Genomic DNA, 23606 nt, shown 5'->3' on the forward strand with positions numbered 1-23606 from the left:
CACTATTTCTATATTTACATATTTTATTCAAAAGTATGTATCTTTTTTGTGAAATGCAATGCAAAACTCTTTCCAAGACTGTGTAATTATCTGAATTTTCAGACTGAATTTTCACTTAAACATCAAGCAGGTTTTTTTTACCCTAGTTTAAATGCATGGAGTTAAGCTGTTTTCTGTGCATACTTTTGTCAGCTTCGGTGACAACTTGATGCTTCAAAGCTTCCTTCACTTCTCGCATAACACTTTTTGTTGTTGACCACAGGATATTGAGTACAGGTTTTTACAAGTTGCGATGGTGCTGCTGAGCATGAAAGTTAATTTACCTTGTGCCAGATTTATATGTGTGCGGATGAGAAATACATTACACTATTAGGAGTTTTATTCTGGTAATATGTTGCTACTTTTATGCTATCTATTCCAAGGTAATATTATCTATTTTCCTTCTGTAACTTAGCAACAACAGTTCCTTATAGCTTTATAATCATTATGACTGAGATCAAGTAATCTTTGGAATATATACCGTTTTAGGGAGTTTTTTTATGGTTTACCTAAAGATCTGCACCAGGTGACTCTTTCACCTACAGCCTGTGCTTTAAAGAAGTAGAGGATCATTTAACTACTTTTATTCTGCAGTCAGTTAGGAGTTAAAGAGCAGTAATTGCTACCAATTGTAAGCAATCAGATGAGCAAACCTGCAGTCTAATTTTAAAGTACCTTACGCTTACTATACTTTGCTATTATGTTAATAATATAAGCTAATGAATAACTTCAAATGCACAAGAAAAATGAGTCTTGGATGAGATCTGTATTTGCCAATGAGTCTTGATAGGCATCTTGCTCTGATCTGTACACTGCATACTTAAATGTTGTTGCAGTGCTAATTTTCATTAAGATAATAAGTATTTTATATGGGGGTTTGATAATAAATATTTATGCATCTAGTCAAAAGTAGAGATGTCTGAATTTACTGAAGATAGGATAATTTACAGGTATGTGTTAGGCATAGTTTTCCTATTAAATTGTATGCTTGTAGGGAGGAGAAAAAAATTGGAGTTACTTCACTTTGATAAGGCAGGACATAGTTTTATAGCCAGTATTTAGGAGAAAATATTTTTGCCTTTAGGCAAAACATTTTTTATCTCAAAATCACTCTCTGATAAAGAATGGAAATTTCATAGTAGCATGCTTGTTGTGTTTTCAAAGCAGAACTAATTCATTCAGCTGCTAGTGTTCCTTTATGTAGTTTTTATACTAGCATGTGTGTTTACATACATTCTCTTTTTTTTTTTTTTTTGTCTCAAGACTGCAAGGTTATTGGGTGCACAGAATTTCAGGTGAGAGGAATTTGAGGAATGCTCTTGTACTGACGGTGCTAGTTTTTACCCACTAACTGAGGATTTGTAGTTAGTGAGTTTTCATGTTTCTTCTTTAATCCTTTCAACCTGTATTGTAAGGACTGTCTTAAGTTTTGGAAGATCTTTCTGGACTATCTTTATTTTTGATAGTAACTACTGTATCAGGTATCTTAAAGAATATTCTTGTATGATTTTGTTTCTTTGTTTCAGTTATGTGGTTCATTGATTCTGACATAGTGGACAGTGATTTAAATACACAGTCATCTGCTGACTTTTGGAATGCTTTCACAAGTTATCTGTCCCTGCTTACTTAAGTGTTTTCCTTACTTAAGTGTTAATTTCAGAATAAGAATAGCATGGTAGTGTATGAGTTTTACATATTTTATTCCAAGGAAATAATTTGTGTTACCATTATTTGTAGTGTCCATTGTCCTTCTTTTTAGTAACTTGTTGCTGCTTTCATTTGAATTGTCTGAGAGGAGGGGGAAAAAATCTGATAGATAAAATTTGTAGAAAATTAAATTATGTAGATTGGACACTTGCACTGGGAGGATGAAAGCCTAGAAGGATCTGTCTTTGTAGGACAGTTGCAGCATGAGCTTATAAGTTAAAGCTTCTTTAAAAAGCACTATTGAATTGTTTTCTCCACTGCACACCTTTTCCCCTTCTTGTCCATCCATAAATAAAACTAATTTTATGAATTTCTGAGTGCTCCAGGAGAATAGTTTAAAGTAGAAGAAAAATTAAACAGTTTACAGACGAGATTTTTTTTCTCTTGAGTACAACAGTAAGTCTTATTGTGGATATGTATATAATAAATTACTTACAAGTGTATTTTGTACTTACGTGCTGCTGTGGAAAATCTAGTTGGCTGTCATGACAAACACTATCATAAATGTGGTACTATGCCTTTATTACACAATGGGAAAACAGAATTAAGACTTTCGCAAGTTTGACCTCTCTTAGTACTTCTCTAAAATGTTACAGCTTTTTACAGTGGTTACATTTTCCTTTTCCTGTTTGATGCTTTTTGTTTTCACCAGCATTTTCACTCTTCTGATTCTTTTCCTTTTGATTTCTCTCTTTATCATGTATAACAGTAATTAGATTTTACAAAGGACACTGAGAGAAATTTAGTGTTTGTGTGGTATGTGTGGTGGGTTTTTTGTTTACTTGGGGGTTTTTATGGTTCTTTTTAATTTTGAAATGCGTAATGAAATGCTGCATTTTATGTTTTGGACACCTCAAAAAAAACTTGTGTCCTGTTTAAAAATAGTGGGGACGTAATGTACAGATTTCATCAGTCAAGTTAGGAAGCACGACATTCTGTCAGAGTACACGACATTCTGTCGGAGTAAAGTGTTAAATTGAGTTACGCTCAAATCGAATATTTATTTTCACTTCTCAAGAAACAGAAGGTAGTGTTTCAATGTTGAAACCTAAGTTGTTTTGGGTTTTTTTGGCAGCAGCAATGTTGGAAGCTCACTATCAGTGCTTCAAGTAGGCCGCGCACTGTTTTGAAAGCACGTTGTGTGCCTTGTGGCGATCGAGTGAAAAAGAGGGTTGTCAAGTCCTCAGATATAGATATCTATATATATAAAGATAGATAGATACACACATATATACACGCACTATTGTTCCTTTTAGCCTTCCATGCTGTGAAAGTGTAATGAGCTGAACTGGAACTGATTATTTTATAAGGGAAAACCCAAGAGCAGCATATATGATACATAGGTTGTCTATCTGAGGGTTGGGAGAACGTGGGACTTCAAAAGAAGAAAGAAAAAAGAATCTTTAAAGGCCTGTCTGTAACAGTAGTCTCCCTCATGAGTTTTGCCTCAGTGTTCACATATGTCTTTAATACTTACCTATGCTCCCCAACACCCTGGATTTAGTCTTCTGTTTTGTCCTCCGTCCCTTTTTGATGCTTTTAAAATTTTGTTTTGTTTTTGTTTTTTTTTCTTTTTTAGAGCTTCTGGTAACAAATATGGAGTCATACTTGGTTAAACTGCATGTGCTGTAGTATTTGAGGAATATGGTAAGTTAAGGATATAGAGCAAACAAATTAGGAATACGTGATTTATACTGCACTGCTTACTTCTCATAAGCTATTACAAGAATAGAATTTCATGAATAACTTTCACAGGGAATTGTTTCATAATTCCCCTTTAAACTGATTGGAAACTAAATATTTCCTAAGTAAGCAAATCTCTGTAGTCATGTCTTTAGGTATGTGAAAATGTTTAAAGTGGGGTTTTTTTACTTCCAAAAATAAGCCTTTTAGAGTTAACAGTGCATGGTATAGCAATTGCTTAGTGGGAAAACTCTGATTTGTATAACTTTTTTTTCCTCATAGCTTTTACTTTCACAAAATGAAATTTTGCATATTTAAGCAAATGCCCCAAAGCAGACACCTTCTTTGTCTTTTCCAAGTTATAATCTGTACACTTTGTTGGTAAAGTTGACTGTGAAGTTGAAGGTACAACGTTCCATGAGGGAGGAGTGGGAAGGGCAGATAATGCTGATGCTCAGCGCTTTACCGGGGTCCAGACTGGTACTGTGCTGCTACTGCCAGAGGGAAGGTGGATCTCTTTCTTCTCTCTCTCTGTTCAACAGATCACTAAGAATGCCTGTATGCCATGAAAATCTTGAGTAGTGAGTAACCAGGAGTATAGCTGGCAGGATGGTTGGGGGTTTTTTCCCCACTGCATTTAAAAATGGCCATGCCCTACTCCCTCCTCACATTGTGAAAGTTTTTCCCATATTTGAAAACTGAAGTTTTGCATTGGCTACGGTTTTGTTGTTGTTGGGAGCTGGCTTATCATAACAACTTCTGTTGAGCAATATAATGACTGGGTAGTCCTGTGTCAGCTGAAGTGAGTCTCAGCAACTGTGTTCAGTTACAGTAACTCTTGGGTAGAATAGTCCAGGGAAATCTAAATGATCGGTTTGTTAAAGGTAACACTTTTCTTGTAGTACCATATTTTCCTTGCAGTTCCAAATCTGGTTACATGGTTTCTTCATTGAGCTGTAGATGCAAGGACACTTCTTATTAGGTGCTGCTTTTTTTTTTTTTTTTTTTTAAAAAGTTCAGGAAGAAAGGCTCAATCCAAAGAAGACAGGAATTTAGAAATACGGACTTGGAAGTGCTGTTAAACTTTGCACTCTCTAGGAGGGCTTACTGACTTCTTCCTAGCTTTTTATCTTTTTGTAAATACTAGGAGCTGAGGAATAGCTTCAGGAAAGTTATAGATAATTAAAACATTGAAATAAACTTACCATGTAACTTTTACAGCTGTTTATTATCCAATAAATACTGTTATTTCAGAACTTTGATGCTCTGTCACAAAAGGGATTCCATTGCCAGGTGATCTTAATCATAGTGATCTATTAGAAAAGCAAATTTTTAACAAGAGTGATAATTCAAACAGTCATGAGCAGGAGAAGCGAAAAAAAGGCTGCATTAGAGAATTAAGGCCTGTGGAAAATAGAACTAATCTGCTTTAAAAACAAAACACCAACATACCTGAGAGAAAATGAGCATATTTTACCAGTGCCTGACTGATTTAGCAGACAAACTACTTATGAAAGAACATAGAACACAAATATTTTAGTCTGTACTGGGTGAATCAGTAAACAGAAGTAGCTTACATGGTATTTTGGTGAATTTTGGCTTAATGCATCTGTGTTTTATTTCTCTTTACATTTTCATAGTGTTGGAGTCACCATATATTGATAACTAAAAATGAAGGCTTAAATAATCTTTAGGTGTTACCATAAAGTTATGACTCTTAATCACTTGCTGAGGAAAAATCTGTTCTTAACACTGAAGTCACATGAAAAATAGTTCCCTTTTTTGGTCTATGAAACTACTAAAGCAATATCTTAAGATGTATGTATTAAGGTTTGGGTACTTCAAATGCTCATAAGCACGTATTTAGGTATTAACATGTATGGAATCTTGAGCATTAATCATAGTCTTAAAAAGAATTAGATGAGGCAATGCATGTTTAACAGTTTGCTTACTATGTTTTAGTATTAGTAGATTCCTGTTGAATATGACTTTCACATATTTGTTTTTTCTTGTTTTTTTCTTCCTCCAGATTTGAAGAATAGAAGCATGATTTCCAGTGAGACTTACACTACCATTTGTGATACAGAATGTCTCTAAGTGAAAAGAATAGTGTGGTTTTTGCATATGAATCTTCAGTACACAGTAACAATGTACTACTTAGTCTTGATGATCAGAGAAAGCAAGATATTCTTTGTGACGTTACTATTTTAGTGGAAGATCAGCGATTTCGGGCTCACAAAGCTGTGCTTGCAGCTTGCAGCAGTTACTTCCTTTCAAGAATTGTGGGCCAGGTGGATGCTGATCTTATCATCACTTTACCGGAAGAGGTGAGTGTCACTCCCTTCTGTATTTTACCTGCCAGTGCTTCTAATGTGTTTTGTTCAATCCTGTTTTACAGTAGGCTGGTGCTTAACTGAGAAGGTAAGGTAAGAGAGTTAAGAACTGAGGGGAAGGAGTTTCTAAGTTGTAAAGCTGCCATTGGTTGAGGGAAAGGTTAGACAGATCAGAGTGTATATTACAGACTGAAGATAAGTGAATGCTGTTTTGGGGAATGGATAAGGGAGATCTTTTCAGTTAAGTATATATTGCTTTTAAAATTGTGCACCTTATTCAAAGCATGTAAGTTTGTAAAAAAAATCAGGCCTTAAATGGTAGAGGCATGAAAAGAGAGTACTTTTTGAGTAATAAACAAATAAAAGCTTAAAATGGTAATACCTTTAGAGCAGTGTCAGTAAGATCTGGTTTCATATGTTTGAGTAGTACATCTGTGTTTATATTCCTTGCTTGCTGCTTACTGTTGTTAACAATTTTCAGTTGTTCAGCTCAGTTCCTCATCCTTTTTCCACACTGATCATTAGCAGCTTGGTTTTTTTTATACTATGTTTTATTACTCTTAAGACTGAGAAAATGTATTGCAATACTACTTGCTTTCTTTTTTTACCCATAAAATACATATTCTTAAATCAGGATGAATGTAAAGGCATTCAGTGGGAATGAACCAGAACCTGACATCTGTAGGAAAGGAGATTTATTATTACATATCCAATGCCCAAAAGATTTAAAGATTCCAGTTGGTATTTAGTTAAGTTATAAGAGGCATGAGGCAAGCAAGTGACTGCATTTTTATATGAAACTCTGTGCTGGTAGATGAGAAGTGAAGAGCCTCCAAGTGCTCTGATTGTGCCCAATGGTAGCAGTAATCTGAAGAGTTGGTTGTTAAATAATCAATGGCTTTCTAGGAGGTAGTGCATGATAATCAGCTTTGGGGGTGGGAAATAACTATAATCATTAAAGTTGGAGGAAAGGTGTGCATCAATGAATACTTACAGTGACATTGGAGATTACATTGTAGACTTGTTCATGCACAAGACTGAGTGGAGTGTTAACACAGAGATGATGTATTCAGAAAGCCTGTACTTCAGTAAAGTAGCTGCTTCACTGGCAGTCTAACGTATTGAGGTAAGCACAAGGATTCTGTTACCAGAATCTTTATGATTTTTCTAGAAAACAGAAAACTAAAAGGAATCAGGTGGTCTCTTTAAAGAGCATCATTGGTCTTTGATCAATGAATTTGTTACAAAATTACAGGATAATACCACTATGTCACTTTTACTCAACCTTCTTACTGTGTGTGTTCATGTTGTCTTACGCTATTTTTCCTAGTGGCTTTGTATGTTGATAGTCTAAACATGTCTCAGATTAAAAGTAACAATGGGATGTTGATGTGGAAGGGACACAAAGCCATGATTTGGAGTATAAGAAGGAGATTAGTGGCATGTAAAATTTCTGATGTTGAAGAGAGAATTTTGCTTTGGGACAGTGGAAAAAATAGTTTATTGGAGGAATAAGAAATGTACATCAAAGTTGGAGGGGGAAAAAACAGTCTCTGGTGCAAAGCAACAGTGTTGCAATGAACCCATAAACAAGTCTGAATTAGAAGGGATCACAATTTCTAAAGAAGATGGAGGAACATAATAATCCTGATATATACTACAATGTAGATTTAAGAGGACTCTTACTGTAATTTAGCATTACTGATGTAAGAACTGGATCTGCTGACGCAACAAGCAAAAATACAGTGAATCTCATCTTTTAATCATTTGATCTGATCACTTACTTGGTAAAAGCATTTTAAGACTCAGCAACTTGAGCTTCTCTTCTGGGAACTGCTAAATATTTTGAAATGAGTCAGTTTATGAAGCTGCATATTTGAGAGGCAAACACTGATCACATGGTTAGACGTGACTTTTTTTAAAAATATTTTAGCCTTTTTAATCACCCAAAGTATTTGAAGTTTAAAATGAAAGACACCAGTCCACAATCTGAGATTCAAAAATATATATTAAAGTACTTTAATTTCAAAAATATTATATTGTAAAGACACTTGTACTGATATCTTGATGTTGGTTCTGTGTTGTTTTTCTACTAGTGTTTTTACTCTGAGTTAGACTTCCAGCTGAAATACAAATTAAATAAATGGCTACTGCAAGAGTTGCTTTTCTAGGTCAGTCAGACCACAAGTCTTTCTAGTGTTTTATCTTGTTTGAGGATAGTCAGCTAGAAATGTGTAAGAGAAAGTGAAAGGAGTACAGTGTTTTCCCCTCCCAGATCCTTCCAGTTGTTTGCAGTGTTTCTACCTTACATAGAAAGAATGTACAGTTTTGAAATACCATTGTATTTGTTTTGTACTTGTTTGTAAAACCACTGCAATGATTTATTGACTATACTAAGTTTGAAGGCTTCTTTCCAGCTTATGGATAAACTGTCTTATCAAGAGCCTATAGGTCAGGATTAAAGGGAGCACGGGGGCAGGGGACATCATAGTGGGGATCTGCTACAGGCCACCTGACCAGGGAGACTGAGCAGATGAAGCCCTCTATAGGCACATATCATCCTTATCTCTAAATTGTAGAGACATGAATTCGATGGGTGGACCACTCAGTGGATAAGGAATTGGCTGGATGGTCGCACTCAAAGAGTTGTGGTCAACGGCTCAATGTCCAAGTGGAGAACAGTGACGAGTGGTGTTCCTCAGGGGTCGGTACTGGGACCGGCACTGTTCAACATCTTTGTCAGCGATATGGGCAGTGGGATCGAGTGCACCCTCAGCAAGTTTGCTGACGACACCAAGCTGTGTGGTGTGGTCGACACGCTGGAGGGAAGGGATGCCATCCAGAGGGACCTTGACAGGCTGGAGAGGTGGGCCTGTGTGGACTGCATGAAGTTCAACAAGGCCAAGTGCAAGGTCCTGCACGTGGGTCAGAGCAATCCCAAGCACGACTATAGGCTGGGTGAGGAATGGATTGAGAGCAGCCCCGAGGAGAAGGACTTGGGGGTGTTGGTGGATGAGAAGCTCAACATGAGCCAGCAGTGTGCGCTTGCAGCCCAGAAAGCCAACCGTGTCCTGGGCTGCATCAAAAGAGGTGTGACCAGCAGGTTGAGGGAGGTGATCCTGCCCCTCTACTCCGCTCTTGTGAGACCCCACCTGGAGTACTGCGTCCAGCTCTGGGGGCCCCAGTACAGGAGAGACATGGAGCTGTTGGAGCGAGTCCAGAGGAGGGCCATGAAGCTGATCAGAGGGCTGGAGCACCTCTGCTATGAGGACAGGCTGAGAGAGTTGGGGTGGTTCAGCCTGGAGAAGAGAAGGCTCCGGGGAGATCTAATTGTGGCCTTCCAGTACCTGAAGGGGCCTACAGGAAAGATGGAGAGGGACTGTTTATCAGGGAGTGTAGTGACAGGACAAGGGGTAATGGGTTTAAGCTGAAGGAGGGTAGATTTAGATTAGATGTTAGAAAGAAATTCTTTACTGTGATGGTGGTGAGGCACTGGAACAGGTTGCCCAGAGAAGCTGTGGCTGCCCCCTCCCTGGAATTGTTCAAGGCCAGGTTGGATGAGGCTTTGGGCAACGTGGTCTAGTGGAGGGTGTCCCTGCCCATGGCAGTGGGGTTGGAACTAGATGGTCTTTGAGGTCCCTTCCAACCCAAACCATTCTATGATTCTATGAACTCCTGAGCATATTTCAAAAGCTATTTTAACAATTCTTTAGATAGGTCATAAGAGTTTTCAGACAGTTTTACTAAACTGTCTCTATGCAGAGCTCATCAACTTCCTTTCATGTGTTGTTTATGTTTTTTTTAAAAAAACCCAAACAAACCATAAAACACCAACCACTAAAAAAATAAACAAAATAAATCTTCAACTCATTCCTAAATTAAATTGCATGTATTGTTAATTGTCTTGCTGGCAGAAGAATTCAGTATAGTTAATGCATTAATATAGCACTTTATTCAGCGTAAAGCCCTGTTCCTTTCAAGAAAGGAGAGGAGCGGAATGTGGACTTGAGGTTGAGTAGTAATAATGGACGTACTGCTTTATCCTTCACTTGCAGAGGAAGGCTAACGGAAGTGTCATGTAATATGGTGATCTGTTTACAGCTTTCTGCCTGATTCCTTAGTAGTTTTTTTCATGTGTAGAAGATGATTGTGTTCAGTTCATAGTGATACAGTTTTTGTTTATCTCTGGATTCCGTGTTAGGCAACTGTTGTGCAGTAAAACCTGAGATGATAGTGATGGAAATGTTCAAAGCTACCTACTCCAAAGAGGCTCTAAACTTAGAATAATTGATTTTGGTGTACAGCTTTTGGGTACAATTCTTTTCATCTGTGGGAGGAGGAAAGGAGTAGGTGGCTGTAGTAATAATCATGTGATGAAATTCCATTTTTTCAAACTTTTTTTATATCGATACATAAGACTGAGCAAATAACAGCAATTGCTCTTTAAATGAACAATTGAATACCAGCAACACTTTATCTTATTCCGGAGTAATTAATGTACAACTTGGGTTTGAAAGGTATCTTTATAAAATTGGAATTTAGGTGCTGGTTTTCAGTTACACAGCAATACTTTTCACTTGTTAGTACTGTGTTGTCAGAACATTTTAAGAGATTGATCACAGTGAAGAAGATAATTGCCATAAAATGTTCAGGATAAAATTATGTCAGAAGATTTGTTTCAGAATGAGTGTGGCCAGGTTTGTGGAACAAATCTGGTCTTTTTGTCTTGTACTCTGTCCTGCTGGCATGGTTTGCTCACAGGTAAATTTGAGTTCTGTGTGTTCTCAATTGAAAACCATTTTTGCCATACTAATAATTTTTTTCTTTTTTTTTTTTAATAGGTAACACTTAAAGGATTTAGTCCTTTGCTTCAGTTTGCGTACACAGCTAAACTTATTTTAAATAAAGACAATGTGTCTGAAGTTTGCAAGTGTGCTGAATTTTTGGGTGTACACAACATTGAAGAGTCTTGCTTTCAGTTTCTCAAATTCAAATTTTTGGACTTTAAATCAGATCAGCAGGAATGTCCTAGGAAGAAATGTTGTACGCAACGTTGTCAGAAAACAAACCCTAAAATTGGCAATGTGGATGATGGAGACCTAGAAATAGATGATGAAGCAGAAGAACTTTTAGAAAAGGAATGTATTCAAACTCCTGACACAAAGCTCTGTAGAGATGAGGAAAATGCTAAATCATTGCCTGCTCTCCAAGATAATGCCAGTCAAACATGTGATCCTGTACATTTAGAAAGGAGTAGTGTTTCCAGCTTGTCTTCCCAGTGCCCAAAGTATAGGAAATTCCAGAAAGCTTTTGGAAATGACAAAGTTCATACTTCAGAGTCCAATTCCAGTATTAAAGACATTCAGGTGCCACCAATTGCAACTCTTCTGGAGAAGGAAATATCTGATAACGATGGCATACAAAAAGCTCAGGAGTGTGTACCTATGCAGCTGGTCTCAAAATGTGAAGAGACTCAGGTAAAAATGGAAGAAGGGGAGGAAGGCATTGAGAAAAAGGAAGAGTTGAAGAGCGAAGACTCGAAGAGAGAATCTGTGACTCAGAATGTGTCATGTCCTGTGGAGAAAATGGATCTTTCTGCTTTTCCCCAAAACTCTGCTACACCTCATGGACTCAATTCTGTGTCTTTTTTACATACTTGCGAGCAATATGGTAATTTGAATTTCAGTAGTATGCAAACCAACACAGTCTTAACTGAAAAAACTGTATCAGGTACTGGAGTTGGGAATGACAAAACTGAAAGTCAAGACACACCTTCAAAGGTCGATTTGTGCACGAGGGAAGCCACTAACATTACATCAGCTGGTGATCGAAGCAGTGTGGAGAGAGAGGTAGCAGAACATCTAGCAAAAGGGTTCTGGAGTGATATTTACAGCACAGAAGCTTGTCAAATACATTTACCGCCTGCAGTTCCAAAAGAGTGCTTTGAGCCAGTATATTCGGGGAAAAAATCCGAGTGTCCATGGCTAGGTATCAGGATCAGTGAAAGCCCCGAACCTAGCTCTCAACGAACTTTTACAACATTGAATTCTGTGAACTGCCCCTTTATAAGCAACCTTAGTGCTGAAGGGTGCTCTAACAGCTCTGAAATAAGTGGTGGAGATTATCTTCAGGGACAGCAACAAGAACAGTGTCCCTATAATTATGTGATTAGTTTGGGAGAGGATTCGGAAACTGACACTGAAGGAGACAGTGAATCCTGTTCAGCAAGAGAACAAGAATGTGAGGTAAGAATGACCTGGTGCGTCCTTTGCTCTGCTTTCTCTTAAGGCCTTATTCAGAAACCTAATTCTGAGTCTGTTGGGTGTTTGTTTGATTTTTGGGGTTTTTTTTGTGATTGCTTGCTTAAAAATCTGGGAATTGAAACTTGAAATAATCAAAGGCTTATGTAGAAGATCACTGTTAATTGAGGGAGACTTATAAAGTATTTTTGGTAGGATATTGAAGTGGTAGATGCTTAGGTATTAGATCTCTTCAGATATTTTTGTGGAACAACTTTATCAGAAAAGTTTGTGAGTATTAAACAAAGGCATGGTCGTTCTTTTTTAGAATTCTTTTTTTTTTTTTTTGCCTACTTCAGTTAAACTTCAGAAAACTCTAAACTTCTCGGAACCTTTGTTTAAAAGAAACTTAAGTTTTCTTCGTTTTATTCTGAGTTGTGGGGTGAAGGTGGGAGATAAATTATACTTCAGATTTACTGTGAAATGAAAATTAAGGTTTCAAGCTGGCTTCAGTAGCTGTATATTTAAGACTGCTTTAATAATATTACCTTCTCTAAAACTGAGGTTATACTTGTTCTTCCAACTGCAGAAATTATTTGGCACTTCTTTCCTTTATGTTATTGCTTTGGTAGTTTTTTAGGCAGGTGCCATACGTAAGTAGTCTAATCCCAGAAGATTTTACTATATACCTAGAATGATTTCTATTATGGTTCTTAAAATTGTAGAATTTCAGTGTGGTTCTGTATATGATGGATCACTTAGTGTCATGAAAATTCAGTTGTTTTTAAAGCAGTAGGTTTTTTCTTTTCAAGATGCAAGGCCTTACTGCGACTTACAATAAGTGGAAGCTACCATCAATATAGAAAGTTGGCAGGCCAAACAAAAGACCGGAATTGGTTAAATATATTCCTTATCATTACATTACAAAAGTAGATGACATCATTGCTGAGGGCAATACTCTGTCCTTTTGTTTGCCTGTTTGTCACCAGTGGTAGCCAAACACAGGAGGAGTTTCTCTCTTTGCTTTTCAAACTAAATTCAGGTCTTTGACCACAGCAAGGTAATGTACTCTGCCACTTAATATACCCAAATGTAAGGATTAAAATAAAGTGTCTTTAGTTGGATACTTCATAAAATGTGGCAATTACTTTGTGAAGGTAAGGGTGTTTTTCAGTATTAATCAGGACTTCTTGATGTACGTACGTATGAGAGGCTCCTGCTTCTGTAGCTCAGGTGTACTGACACTAGCAAAAGCCTGGTGTTCTCTCTTCTCCAGCATTAAGAATTACAAGACAAATGTTGTAACTTCTATATTTTAAGTAAATGCCTGTTTCAGGTGAACTTTATCCTGCATACATTTTTATACTTAATAGTTTTCTGCAGGAATAGTCTTAATAGCACCTTAGGGGAAACTTTAGACTGTAGTAGTGATTCTTGACACCTGTTTTGTGCACCACCTAACCATAACTTATTTTCCTAGAGTGTATCACCTAATTATTTGCTGCACACACGGATAGATTTCATCCTACCCTGAATATGCTTTTGAGGATCTAGTGTAAATGTGCAAAGTACTCAATTATTTTGCCCATGCTTGAACTCATCTAGTTGAAACCCCTGGGTTTTATCCACCTCATCTGATGGCTACATTAGCTTGCTCTTGTCTCTAAGATTTAGGAAGAAAGATGGGCTGTGTAGTGAAGAATGCTTAAAACGAAAACTTGAATTGGCCTGTTGATGTTTCTGTATATCAGTTTCACCTTTGATTTACAACTGTATCTTACATTCTAGGTAAAACTGCCATTTAATGCACAAAGGATTATCTCACTTTCCAGAAATGACTTCCAGTCATTTCTGAAAATGCATAAATTAACTCCTGAACAATTAGACTGTATTCACGATATCCGAAGACGAAGTAAAAATAGAATCGCAGCGCAACGATGTCGTAAGAGAAAACTCGACTGCATACAAAATCTTGAATCTGAAATTGAAAAACTGGTATGTATAACTATTCATTACTATTGACTTGAGTCTTCCTCTAAACATATTGACTGGACATCTGACAGTAGTTTGAGAGTGAGGTGACTTACTACTTTTTCCACCCAAGCTTAGAAAACTTTATCAGTCTTACTTGACTTCTTGATAGCAAGATCTGTGCTTTACTGTAAAGTATACACATTTTTCCTTCTGTGGACTTGTTTCCATTCAAGTAAAAGTGCATCACAGCATAATTTTTGGTGAACAGTTTTTCTGAAGCCCATCAGCATTGAGCTTAATAGTACAGAATGATTCCCAAACCATCATCTGACTCTGCTTTGTTTTTTGCCTCTTTCGCTTTTCTTGCTTGGTGCTTTTGTTCTTCAGCTCGTGGTATTAGTCATGATCAAGTTTACAGTTACGCAATTGTTAGCTGTATAAGTATTGTTCTTGTAACATATCAACATGGGCTGGTGAACTCCTTCCCGAGTCTTGAATTTTAAAAATGAGACCCTTGCAGAAAGGCAGAAAATATAGCAGAACTCAGGAAGCTGCTTGCCTTTTTAGTGGTTGTATCAAGATTGTAGCTGAGGAATTAATGCATCCAGATTTCAGTGCAACCATCTGTTAATATAATTTGTCCTTCTTAAAAGACAATAAAAAGATAAATATGTAACTTAAGAGAAACGTGGATAATCTGAAGTTCTCCTGCCAAGAAAATAATTGTGAGTGGCTTTTTTCTGATCTTTGTTTTTGACCTCCTCATCTCTGTTTCATAGTTGATCATACCATGTGCACTAAATCATTCAGTTGTTTAGAGTTACTGTACTCTTAATCCTTGTGTATTGAGTGTTTTAGGCTTCATGTACATGAATTTGGTGTGTGCATTAGCAGAGTGAAAAGGAGAATAGAGCAAAGTGCCATGGGCTAGAAACTTATTTTCCTGAAGTGGTGCATCAGCTTTCACTACATACACTTCTGCAACAAAGGACATAGATTTTTGAAGGAAGGCCTGCAGTGCCGTACAGCCCTGATGAGTTGACAGTGTAAGTTCTTTAGTATGCTGATTGAAGAAGATACTTTGGGAGGGAGGGAAATCAGGTGATCGTGTTAATAACAGTTATATTATTCTGACTAGAGAGAGAAGTCACATTTCTGACAGTTCAGAAATTTCTGCTTGTTTTTGTCATCGTACTGTCATTTCTGTTTGTTATGTAACTTTGCCGATATTGTGCAACACTTGGGGGGGCAGAATTAGAAATTAATCTGCAAGATTGGACCTGTAGTTGACTGAGTGATTGATAATCATAATATAATATCCTTTCTTTGATGGACCTGTGCTAGACCAGGTTGAATGTTGCTGTTTGATAGATATCACTGTGCAGGGTCTAGACAATGAGTGTTGAGAATTGTGAGATGAGGTCTGAGTTATGAATCATGCTTTAGGCACAAAGATGTTACTTCTAGTTGCTTATTTTTTTCAACTGAGCAGGTAAGTTTCTTCAGAACTCCCTGAAAAGACCTCGTTTAGAGCTGTCGAGCATGTCTGACAGCAACTGATGTTATGCACCATCAACCTTGTGTAACTCGTGCACAAATACAGAAACTCTAAAATCTGTCTAGGCATAATTTCCATGTGGGTGGAAGAAGAGACATCTGTGAAAGGTGTTGTGTGGCACATGCCATCCAGGTTGCTTCATGCATAATGACTCCTGCCTCGTTCCTGCTTCTCTGGGTCAGTCATGTGTCTCGGACCTGTTAGTCTTTGATCTTCTTGTGGTATCCTCTGTAATGTGGTTTTGAGACAGGATAATATGGTGTAGCTATAGTCTGAAAACTCTTGACAGGTAGGTAATACTGTCTGCTGTAGCCTGATAAGAAATATTACTTGGTGAAATTCCTCATCCTGCCTTCCAGTATGTGCAGCATGTTGTCTTGTATTCCTATTTGTTGTTGCTTATCAGGTTTTTGTTCTGTCAGATTAAAATATAGTATTTGTGGTGTGTTCTTGGGAAGGCCCTATATCTGGAACAGACCTAACCCCCTGCTCGAGTAGAGGCTGGAGACTGATTAGCTGGGCAGTAGTTTTGCTGAAAATGACCTTGGGGGTCTGGGTGGACAGCAAACCAAGAATGGGTCAGCAGTGTGTCCAGGCTGAAAAAAAGGCCATCAATGTCCTGGGCTGTATTAACAGGAGCACAGCAGGTGATTTGAGGGCAGTGATTGTACTCTTATACTTAGCACATGTAAGACTGAATCTTTTGCCCAGTTTTGACCCCTCCTAGTGCTAGAAGTACATTGACAAGCTGCACCAAGGTTAGGAAAAGGCCACCGGGATGGCCAGGCCTGGAATAACTCTCCTGTGCGTAGGAAAACACGGCTTCTGCTTGGAGAAGAGATGGCTGTGGGGAGATATAATAACGACCTGCCCATATCTATGGGGAAGTCCTCAAGATCATGTAGCCTTTGGGAGTGGAAGATCTTTGGCTTCCCAGGGGGGTAGTACTTCACAGGAGGAAAACCAGAAGCATTGTTGTAAAGTAAAATGGGAGGTTTCAGCTGGATATAAGGAAACACTTATTTCCAGTGGGGACAGGCAGGAGGTGGAGCAGGTTACCCAGAGAGGTTGTGCATGCTCTGTCCTTGGAGGTTTTCATGCCGTGACTGAACAAAGCCCTGAGCAGCCTGATCTTACCCAGAGCTGACTTTGTTTTGAGCAGGAGGTTGGACTACAGAACTGAGGTACCTCCCCACCCAAGTGATTCTGTAAAACTGAAAGTCTTATGTTAAGCACTCCTTATATTGAAGAAAAATGCTGTTCAGTACTGAATCTGTTATGTGGTAGAATTAAGTTTGGTTGTTTCTCTTGATCTTCTGTATTGATAATGTCACTTTTGACCCTCATATAGTCTTTGCTTATTGATCTTCAGGTGAACCTATGTGTTCTTGTTGTTCATGAAAGTTCTATGTTTGAGAATACATGTGGGCCACTCAAGGAGATGTTGGCTTGTTAGAAACAGCTCTTTCAGAGCACCTGTGTATGTTCACATTCCTTGTGCTTTCTAGCTTCAAACCTTTAAAATGGGGTTTGTGAGGGGGAGCAGACTAAAGGACAGCTGGCCTCAAGAAGCACTACTTCCCCTGAAGATCCTGTCGCGCGAGAGGAGGGAGGATGTGTCACTGAGTGACATGCTATAAGCTGTGATCCAAGAAATGTAGTTGAGGTTTTGTATATACTATAGCAGGGAGAGGAAGTGTGTGAACTAAAGAGATTATTCACCAGAAGAATTAAAAGAGCTTTTGGTTTGATGATTATTATGACCTCAAAACTAGCTGGCATTACTTGGCAATATTAGCATAATGCCACTAAAATAGAACAATAATATTTGAATGTATTAACCTGTCAACAACTTCAGATGAGGGCAGGGAACTTACACTGAAATAACTATTTCCGAATGTTGAAGTTTGTTAACTGTCCAGATAATTTTATCAGTCCATAATACATACTCAAAATGTACATAACGTGATTTGAGATGAGGAGACCTGGCAACAGTTGCTCTCAGTATGCTGACAAGTAGAAGTTTATTAGCGAAGCACTCCTTCTAATCATTTTAGGCAAAAAGGACTGGCAACAACTGCTTCTCTTGCAAAGTGCCACTTAAAGTTAGTTCTTTCAAAAAGAAGTTGTAGAGGTTGCAGTATGAGTTTCTCCTGCAAAAGGGGTTCTGAAGAGGACTGAAAATAAGTAAACTTTCTAAGAGTGAGTTGACATAATCATAGGGGCTGTGTATTATCACTATTGCTAAAATTTATTTCTTAAAAACTATTTAAAGCTTTGTATGTCTTCAAAACTCTGCCTCTTCTTTTAATTAATTATTGAACTCAGAATGTGTGACATGTTTGGTTTTGGGGATTTTTGTCCTTTTCTTTCAACCGCTTCATTATGGCTTGCTTCTTTCCTGTCCTTCTTTGCAATTTCCTCATTTCTCTCTATTCCAGATATTGCTTGTTTCCATCATTAGACCTCTCCGTTAGCAATGTCCTTTCATCTTCAGCCAGTTGTATCAGAAGTCTCAGAAAAATTCATGACATTGAAGTAAAAGCAAAAGAAAAAAGCTGTTAATGAATGCCACTTTTTCTACTTGAAATTCACTAGTGAATTGCCATCCCTTCTGCTGCCCTGTGTTTGGAAAATTCTTTTGCATTATGTAGCTAGTTTGTAAGCTCTTTAGAGCAAGGACAGTCTTATTTCATGTCTGAGAGGTATCTGCCACTCCTAAGCATGTTAGCTATGTGAATAAAACTCAAGCATTCAACCAGTGTTCTCCTGTTCCAATAGTAGGTTTCCTACCTAGTAGCATCTCTGTTCTTGTCTCTTCAGTTCACTAATCTGTCACTCCTCTGTCACTCCACTTTTAAATTCTTTAGCTTGCATTGTTCTAGTCAGTGCCTTGAAACAAACCAGATTACTGCATTTGCAGAGAAAATACTTTGTTTACAATTTTAGCATGCTTTATTTCTTTAGCTTTTCCTATATTTTTCTGTTTACTTTAGAAACTCTTCTTAACTCCATTGTTTGTTCTACAGTGGACTTTGCACTTCTTGAGAATTGAATTTGTCATCTATCAGAGTAGTATCAATAGTGAAAATGTGTTGTCTGGTTTTCAACATTTAACTTTTAAAATTTAAATCTGTATGAAGACTGCTCTGTTTAATGCTTTGTTGACCTGGTGTTTATGGTTTAAATGTGTTACCCTGTAGAAATAGTGTTTTAGGAATATTTATAGTAAGTCAAGCTAGCTTTCATTTAATAGCTACAAATTACTCTTTTGGCTACCAGCATGAGTTTTGAAAAAGTCGTGTGTCTGAAGTGGAAGTTGTATGGAAGTGTTTAAGACCAGGTTGGATGAGGCTTTGGGCAACGTGGTCTACTTGAGGGTGTCCCTGCCCGCGGCAGGGGGGTTGGAACTAGATGATCTTTAAAGTCCCTTCCAACCCAAACCATTCTATGATTCTATGAAAAGTCACTTCAAATAGCTGAATTGATGACACTGCAAGAGAGGTTAGGATTGTCCTTTTGATAGGCATTTGATTGTGTTGCTGTTTACCTTCTTATTGCCAAATTACTTCTGTTTCAGCAGACCAGATTATTTACAGTCTTGTTTTAGCTTTGATAAGAACACAAACCATAGTTTTTCTGTTAAAATGTAGACTAAAAGGCTTTTTTTTTTATTTTGCAGCAAAATGAGAAGGAAAACTTGCTGAAGGAAAGAAACCACATTTTGTCAACTCTGGGTGAGACAAAGCAGAATCTGACTGGACTTTGCCAGCAGGTGTGTAAAGAAGCAGCTTTGAGTCATGAGCAAATACAAATACTTGCCAAATATTCTTCCTCAGATTGTCCACTTTCATTTTTATTCCCGGAGAGAGAACGAACAACTCCATCTGATAGTGAGCTTGTGATACCAGCGTGCATAGAATTAGCAGATGGTCTTTCAGGTGTTACATCTACAAACGAGCAGAGTTCTTGTTATCAGTGTGTGAAAAGTGTGTGTGACACAACATACGATCAAGTACAAGAACTGCATCCAGTTTCTGTAAGAACATTGGAGAAAACTTCACTTGTGGAACAGTGCGGACAGAGCGGTGGCATCACAGACTTCTGTCAGCAAATGACTGACAAATGCACTACAGATGAATGAATCTGTTCTCTTCCTATTGCCAGCCTCTCAACATTGCAACTAAAAGCGAGATCGAGCATTATTGCAAAGTAACTTACAAAGTGGAAGAAAAGATGAAACTTTATCTTTTGCAACTACATTGACAATTACATGGTCATTATATTACTTGGCAGGCTTTGGGTTTGCTCTGTGTATTTCTAGAGTGTAATTTGTATGTGTCAGCCTTGGAGCTTTTTCTGTGTGGTAATGCCAAGGACAGTTCAGGAAAGTTGTTGGAAAGTATAAACAGATAAACAGACGTTTATTTGTGAGGAAGCTTTAATTCAGGTATAGAGCAGCCTTCACTCTGATTTTATGCCACAGTACCTAACACCACTCTGCATCTCAAGAAAAGCCTCCTAGCAGGTGTTTATGCACAATGACTTACAAACCTGGAATTCTTATCTCTCTAAGATTTCTTGTTTCCCGGTAGACAAACCTTAAGAAGCATATATAGCTCTGTAAATGTTTATTTTGTAGATGGGTTAGGATAACATGACAATATGAGGAGATTCAGGCAATTGCATTCTGGAACAGCTCATTGTTTCCTGCTGTTCCCATCCCTGTACCAGAGCCAGCTTTTATTGAACATAGGCCTCTGTCTTAGCTCTCCAGTACCTAGTTAAGACAACTGGAACAGCGGAGGTGCTGCCGCATACTGCTCTCTTCTCTAAATTTTGTGGGAGGAATAACAATATACTGGGAAAGGCAGAAGTTTGAAACCAATGCAGTTCTTTGATTAGTGTGCATTGGATCCTCAGGCATCTGAATCCCATATGATTGTTAAAATTCATCACTGTATTGTGACTTACTGTCCTAGCACCTTCAAGCTTGCTGCTGTTTGTGATAAGTTGGAATCAAAGTATTGTGAAAGTTTAAGGACAGTTTGTTTGTTTGTTTTTTTTTTTAAAGGTATTCAGGCACCAAATTCTTTGACTTCAGTGCCTAATTGCCTAAAGAAATTTACAAATGTATTTGTTCTCTGATCACTGGGACCAGTAAAAGATCTATTTTAGAATTTTAGTCTTCAGGATACTTTTATGGCTAAACCTATAATATGTTTTCAATGGCTTGTTCTATAAGTATAAACATATAGAAAGTATAATAAGGAAATGAGCTGGAGGGATTTCCTTTATTTACTTTGTGAAGGAGAAATTCAGCCACTAAAAATAATCCCTGTTTTTTAGATTTTTTACATGGCAGTGGATGCATATTGTATACCAATGATGCTTTGTTATTTAGCTGTTATTCTCATACCAGAACTAAGTATTGAACCTCACCACAGAAGACTTTGGTTTTGCTGGTTTACAAACCATGAAGAATCTTGTACAAGCCAGTGGAATTCTTCCATTTCCTACCTCAGAATGTATATTAACTTCTTTGTGTCTTTGTGTGCATGTACAGTAGGCAGCAGCTAAGCAAAGGACTATTGTAAATACTGCTTTGCAGTTTTATCTTGTAGTGGGACAAAACTTGCTAAAGAGTGTTCTTGGCAAGGCTCTTCCCCCCCCCCCCGCTCCTTCCCTCTACTCCCCCCCTTATGGGTAACATAGCATTAATAAATATATTAAGACTAAGCCACTTATTTAAAACAAAAATTAAAAAATTGACAGATTTCAACAGTATGTCTCATAACCAGCGCGTAATACAAGTGACTACACTACCTCACGTATGGGATTGAAAGTTGATTCAAATCTCTAGTGATATCCTTGGATTTTCATCATATATCATTACTTTTTTTAAGGGGAAAATTTGTGTTAATGAAGCATAGCTTGTATAAATCACAGTGCTTGCAGTAATGGAAATTCAGAAATAAATACTATATGGCAGAAATCATGAGAGTTCTACTGCTTTGGATATATTGTCAGATAATTGAATTGAAATTCTTTTAAATAACTATCATTTATATATGTTGATTCTGTATATGTATTACTCATGAAACTCTCTGGGTCTTTTCTCCAGCATCTGTATATGCCTGGTTAATTTAATCCTGCCTCCCTCCCATGTTGCCACCCTGGGCAGTGTTTTGCTCCTAAGTTTCCGTTTTATTTAAAAAGCCAGCCAACAAGAAACAATAAAATCAAAACAAAAAGAAAAAAGAAAGCCCCAAACCTTTCTACTGTCTGTGCATAATATCACTTTAAAAGCTGGTGATAGTCTGAAATGACGTGGATAATGACATTAAAGCATTGTCCTAATAGTACACATACTCTGAAATGGAATTCCTTGGGTTAAATGTTTGTTATAAAGGGGTGGAGCAGCTATGTAGAGAATGTCTGGCTGGGAACTTAAACATATCCAGTGGCCTGTACCCTCAACACACTTGGCTATGGATGTTGGAAAACAAGGTCAGTGATGACCAAGTTCAGAGGCCGGAGTATCCACCAAAGAGTCGTGCTCCATTCCTGCAGTCCAGTGGTCAGCCGGGGGCTGAATTCCACCCAGCAAATGGTGCAGGGCTTCCCGTGCAGAAGTCATGGCTGTCACTGACATGATAAAACTCATGTCACAAACCTAGGGTGAAATTGATGGAGTCGATGAAGTTTGAGGGTAGGTTGTTGCCTAACCAGCTGCATCTAAATCATTGTTAAAAGACTTATTTAATACAGTAGACCTACAAGTTGCATGTTGATTTCTGTAGCCTATATCATCAACTTGTAAATGTTAAGAATGAATGACAATTTTATGATACAGAATTCTCAGGTAAATGTTTTGGAGGTTTTTTGTTGGTTTTTTTTTTTTCCAGTAGAGAAATACTCAATTTCGAAATTGTAAAATACTTTGTTAAAGCATGTTTTAAAATACTTTGGACAGACTATCTTAAAGCCATAAGAGTATGATGGCATACAGATTGTAAAATAAACAGATAATTACAACAGTTGATTTTGTATCTTTCGTAATTCAATATTTTCTAAGACTACAATAAAAACCACTATCCTTTCTACAAGGCTTTTCTTTTTTGTACAAATCTTTTGCAGTGAAAGTGTTTACTGGTGCATTTTTCACTTCTGTAGTACTACGAAAACATTTCTGAAAACAGTAGCAAAGTAGTCTATAAGTTCCCAAATAATACACACAGCAGCAAATATTACTGAGTTGGAATAAATTTCCTGTAAGTTTATGTGACTTTTTTGTGTCCTGTTCTGTTTGGGTTTTCTTTTCTGGGGAACTTTGATATTCATTTATTTCCTAATTTATTTTTTATATTATGATTTTAAGGGAGAGAAGAGGTAAATGGCTGATTAATGGGATATTGTAGGTTTGGGTCCAGAAAACGCTGGAGGTGATGGTTATGTGCGTAGTATAGGTCAGTGCACGAGGCTGAGGTTTATCATGGGGGAAGTTGTAATGATGTGTGTGTTTATTAAGCTTCTCAAGAAGTATCTTAGGAATTGTAGATCTGTTAAATAATCAGAAGGATTGCAGAAAAATTATCCTTTGAGAAACTGCATTTATCCTCATCTCCCTCTGTACCTCCTGAACAGTGGGCTGTGAAATTCTGGATCTGGCCTTTCAGTATTGTTTTACCTTGCTCAGCAAGCTTTTCATTAGAAGCCTTACTTCAAATGAAGTTTTTGTAGCCTGTGCGCTTGACACTTTCAAGTCTGAAATAACTTGATCCCACTAGCAGACCCTTCATTAAAAGTTCAAACAGTCATGTTGGGGGGAAAGTGCTGGGGGAAAAAAAAAAGGCTGGTTATAGTTGATGAGGCAGTAAAAGCTGTATCCTTTTCTCCAGGACAGTTTTGTCCTTGGCGTTTGTAGTCACTTGGGTTTAGTTACTGAGTTGACTTTAAGAGCCAAGAGATTCACTTGCACAAGAATGTTAGTGTCGTTCCTCTTTGAGAAAACTTTAAAATCTTGATGCAAGAGTCTGTGATACGTTTAAAACTCTTCTTAACATTCAGCAA

General features: G+C 37.6%; 1 protein-coding gene across 3 annotated transcripts in view; it reads left to right on the forward strand.

Moving 5' to 3' along the window:
* BACH1 (BTB domain and CNC homolog 1) overlaps positions 1–22821 on the forward strand; it is a 31232-nt gene extending 8411 nt beyond the window's left edge. For 2 of the 3 annotated variants that reach the window (XM_075770339.1, XM_075770332.1), the window contains exons 2-6: positions 3326–3393; positions 5459–5756; positions 10604–12007; positions 13790–13996; positions 19216–22821. In XM_075770339.1, the coding sequence (XP_075626454.1) occupies positions 5517–5756; positions 10604–12007; positions 13790–13996; positions 19216–19677 (2313 nt within the window). In that variant the 5' untranslated portion in view covers positions 3326–3393; positions 5459–5516 and the 3' untranslated portion in view covers positions 19678–22821. The remainder of the gene's footprint in view (positions 1–3325; positions 3394–5458; positions 5757–10603; positions 12008–13789; positions 13997–19215) is intronic. The other variant, XM_075770349.1, reaches the window with a different exon arrangement.
* Positions 22822–23606: the final 785 nt, after the last annotated feature.

The sequence above is a fragment of the Balearica regulorum genome, chromosome 1, assembly GCF_011004875.1.
Source record: "Balearica regulorum gibbericeps isolate bBalReg1 chromosome 1, bBalReg1.pri, whole genome shotgun sequence".
NCBI classification, from domain to species: Eukaryota; Metazoa; Chordata; class Aves; order Gruiformes; family Gruidae; genus Balearica; species Balearica regulorum.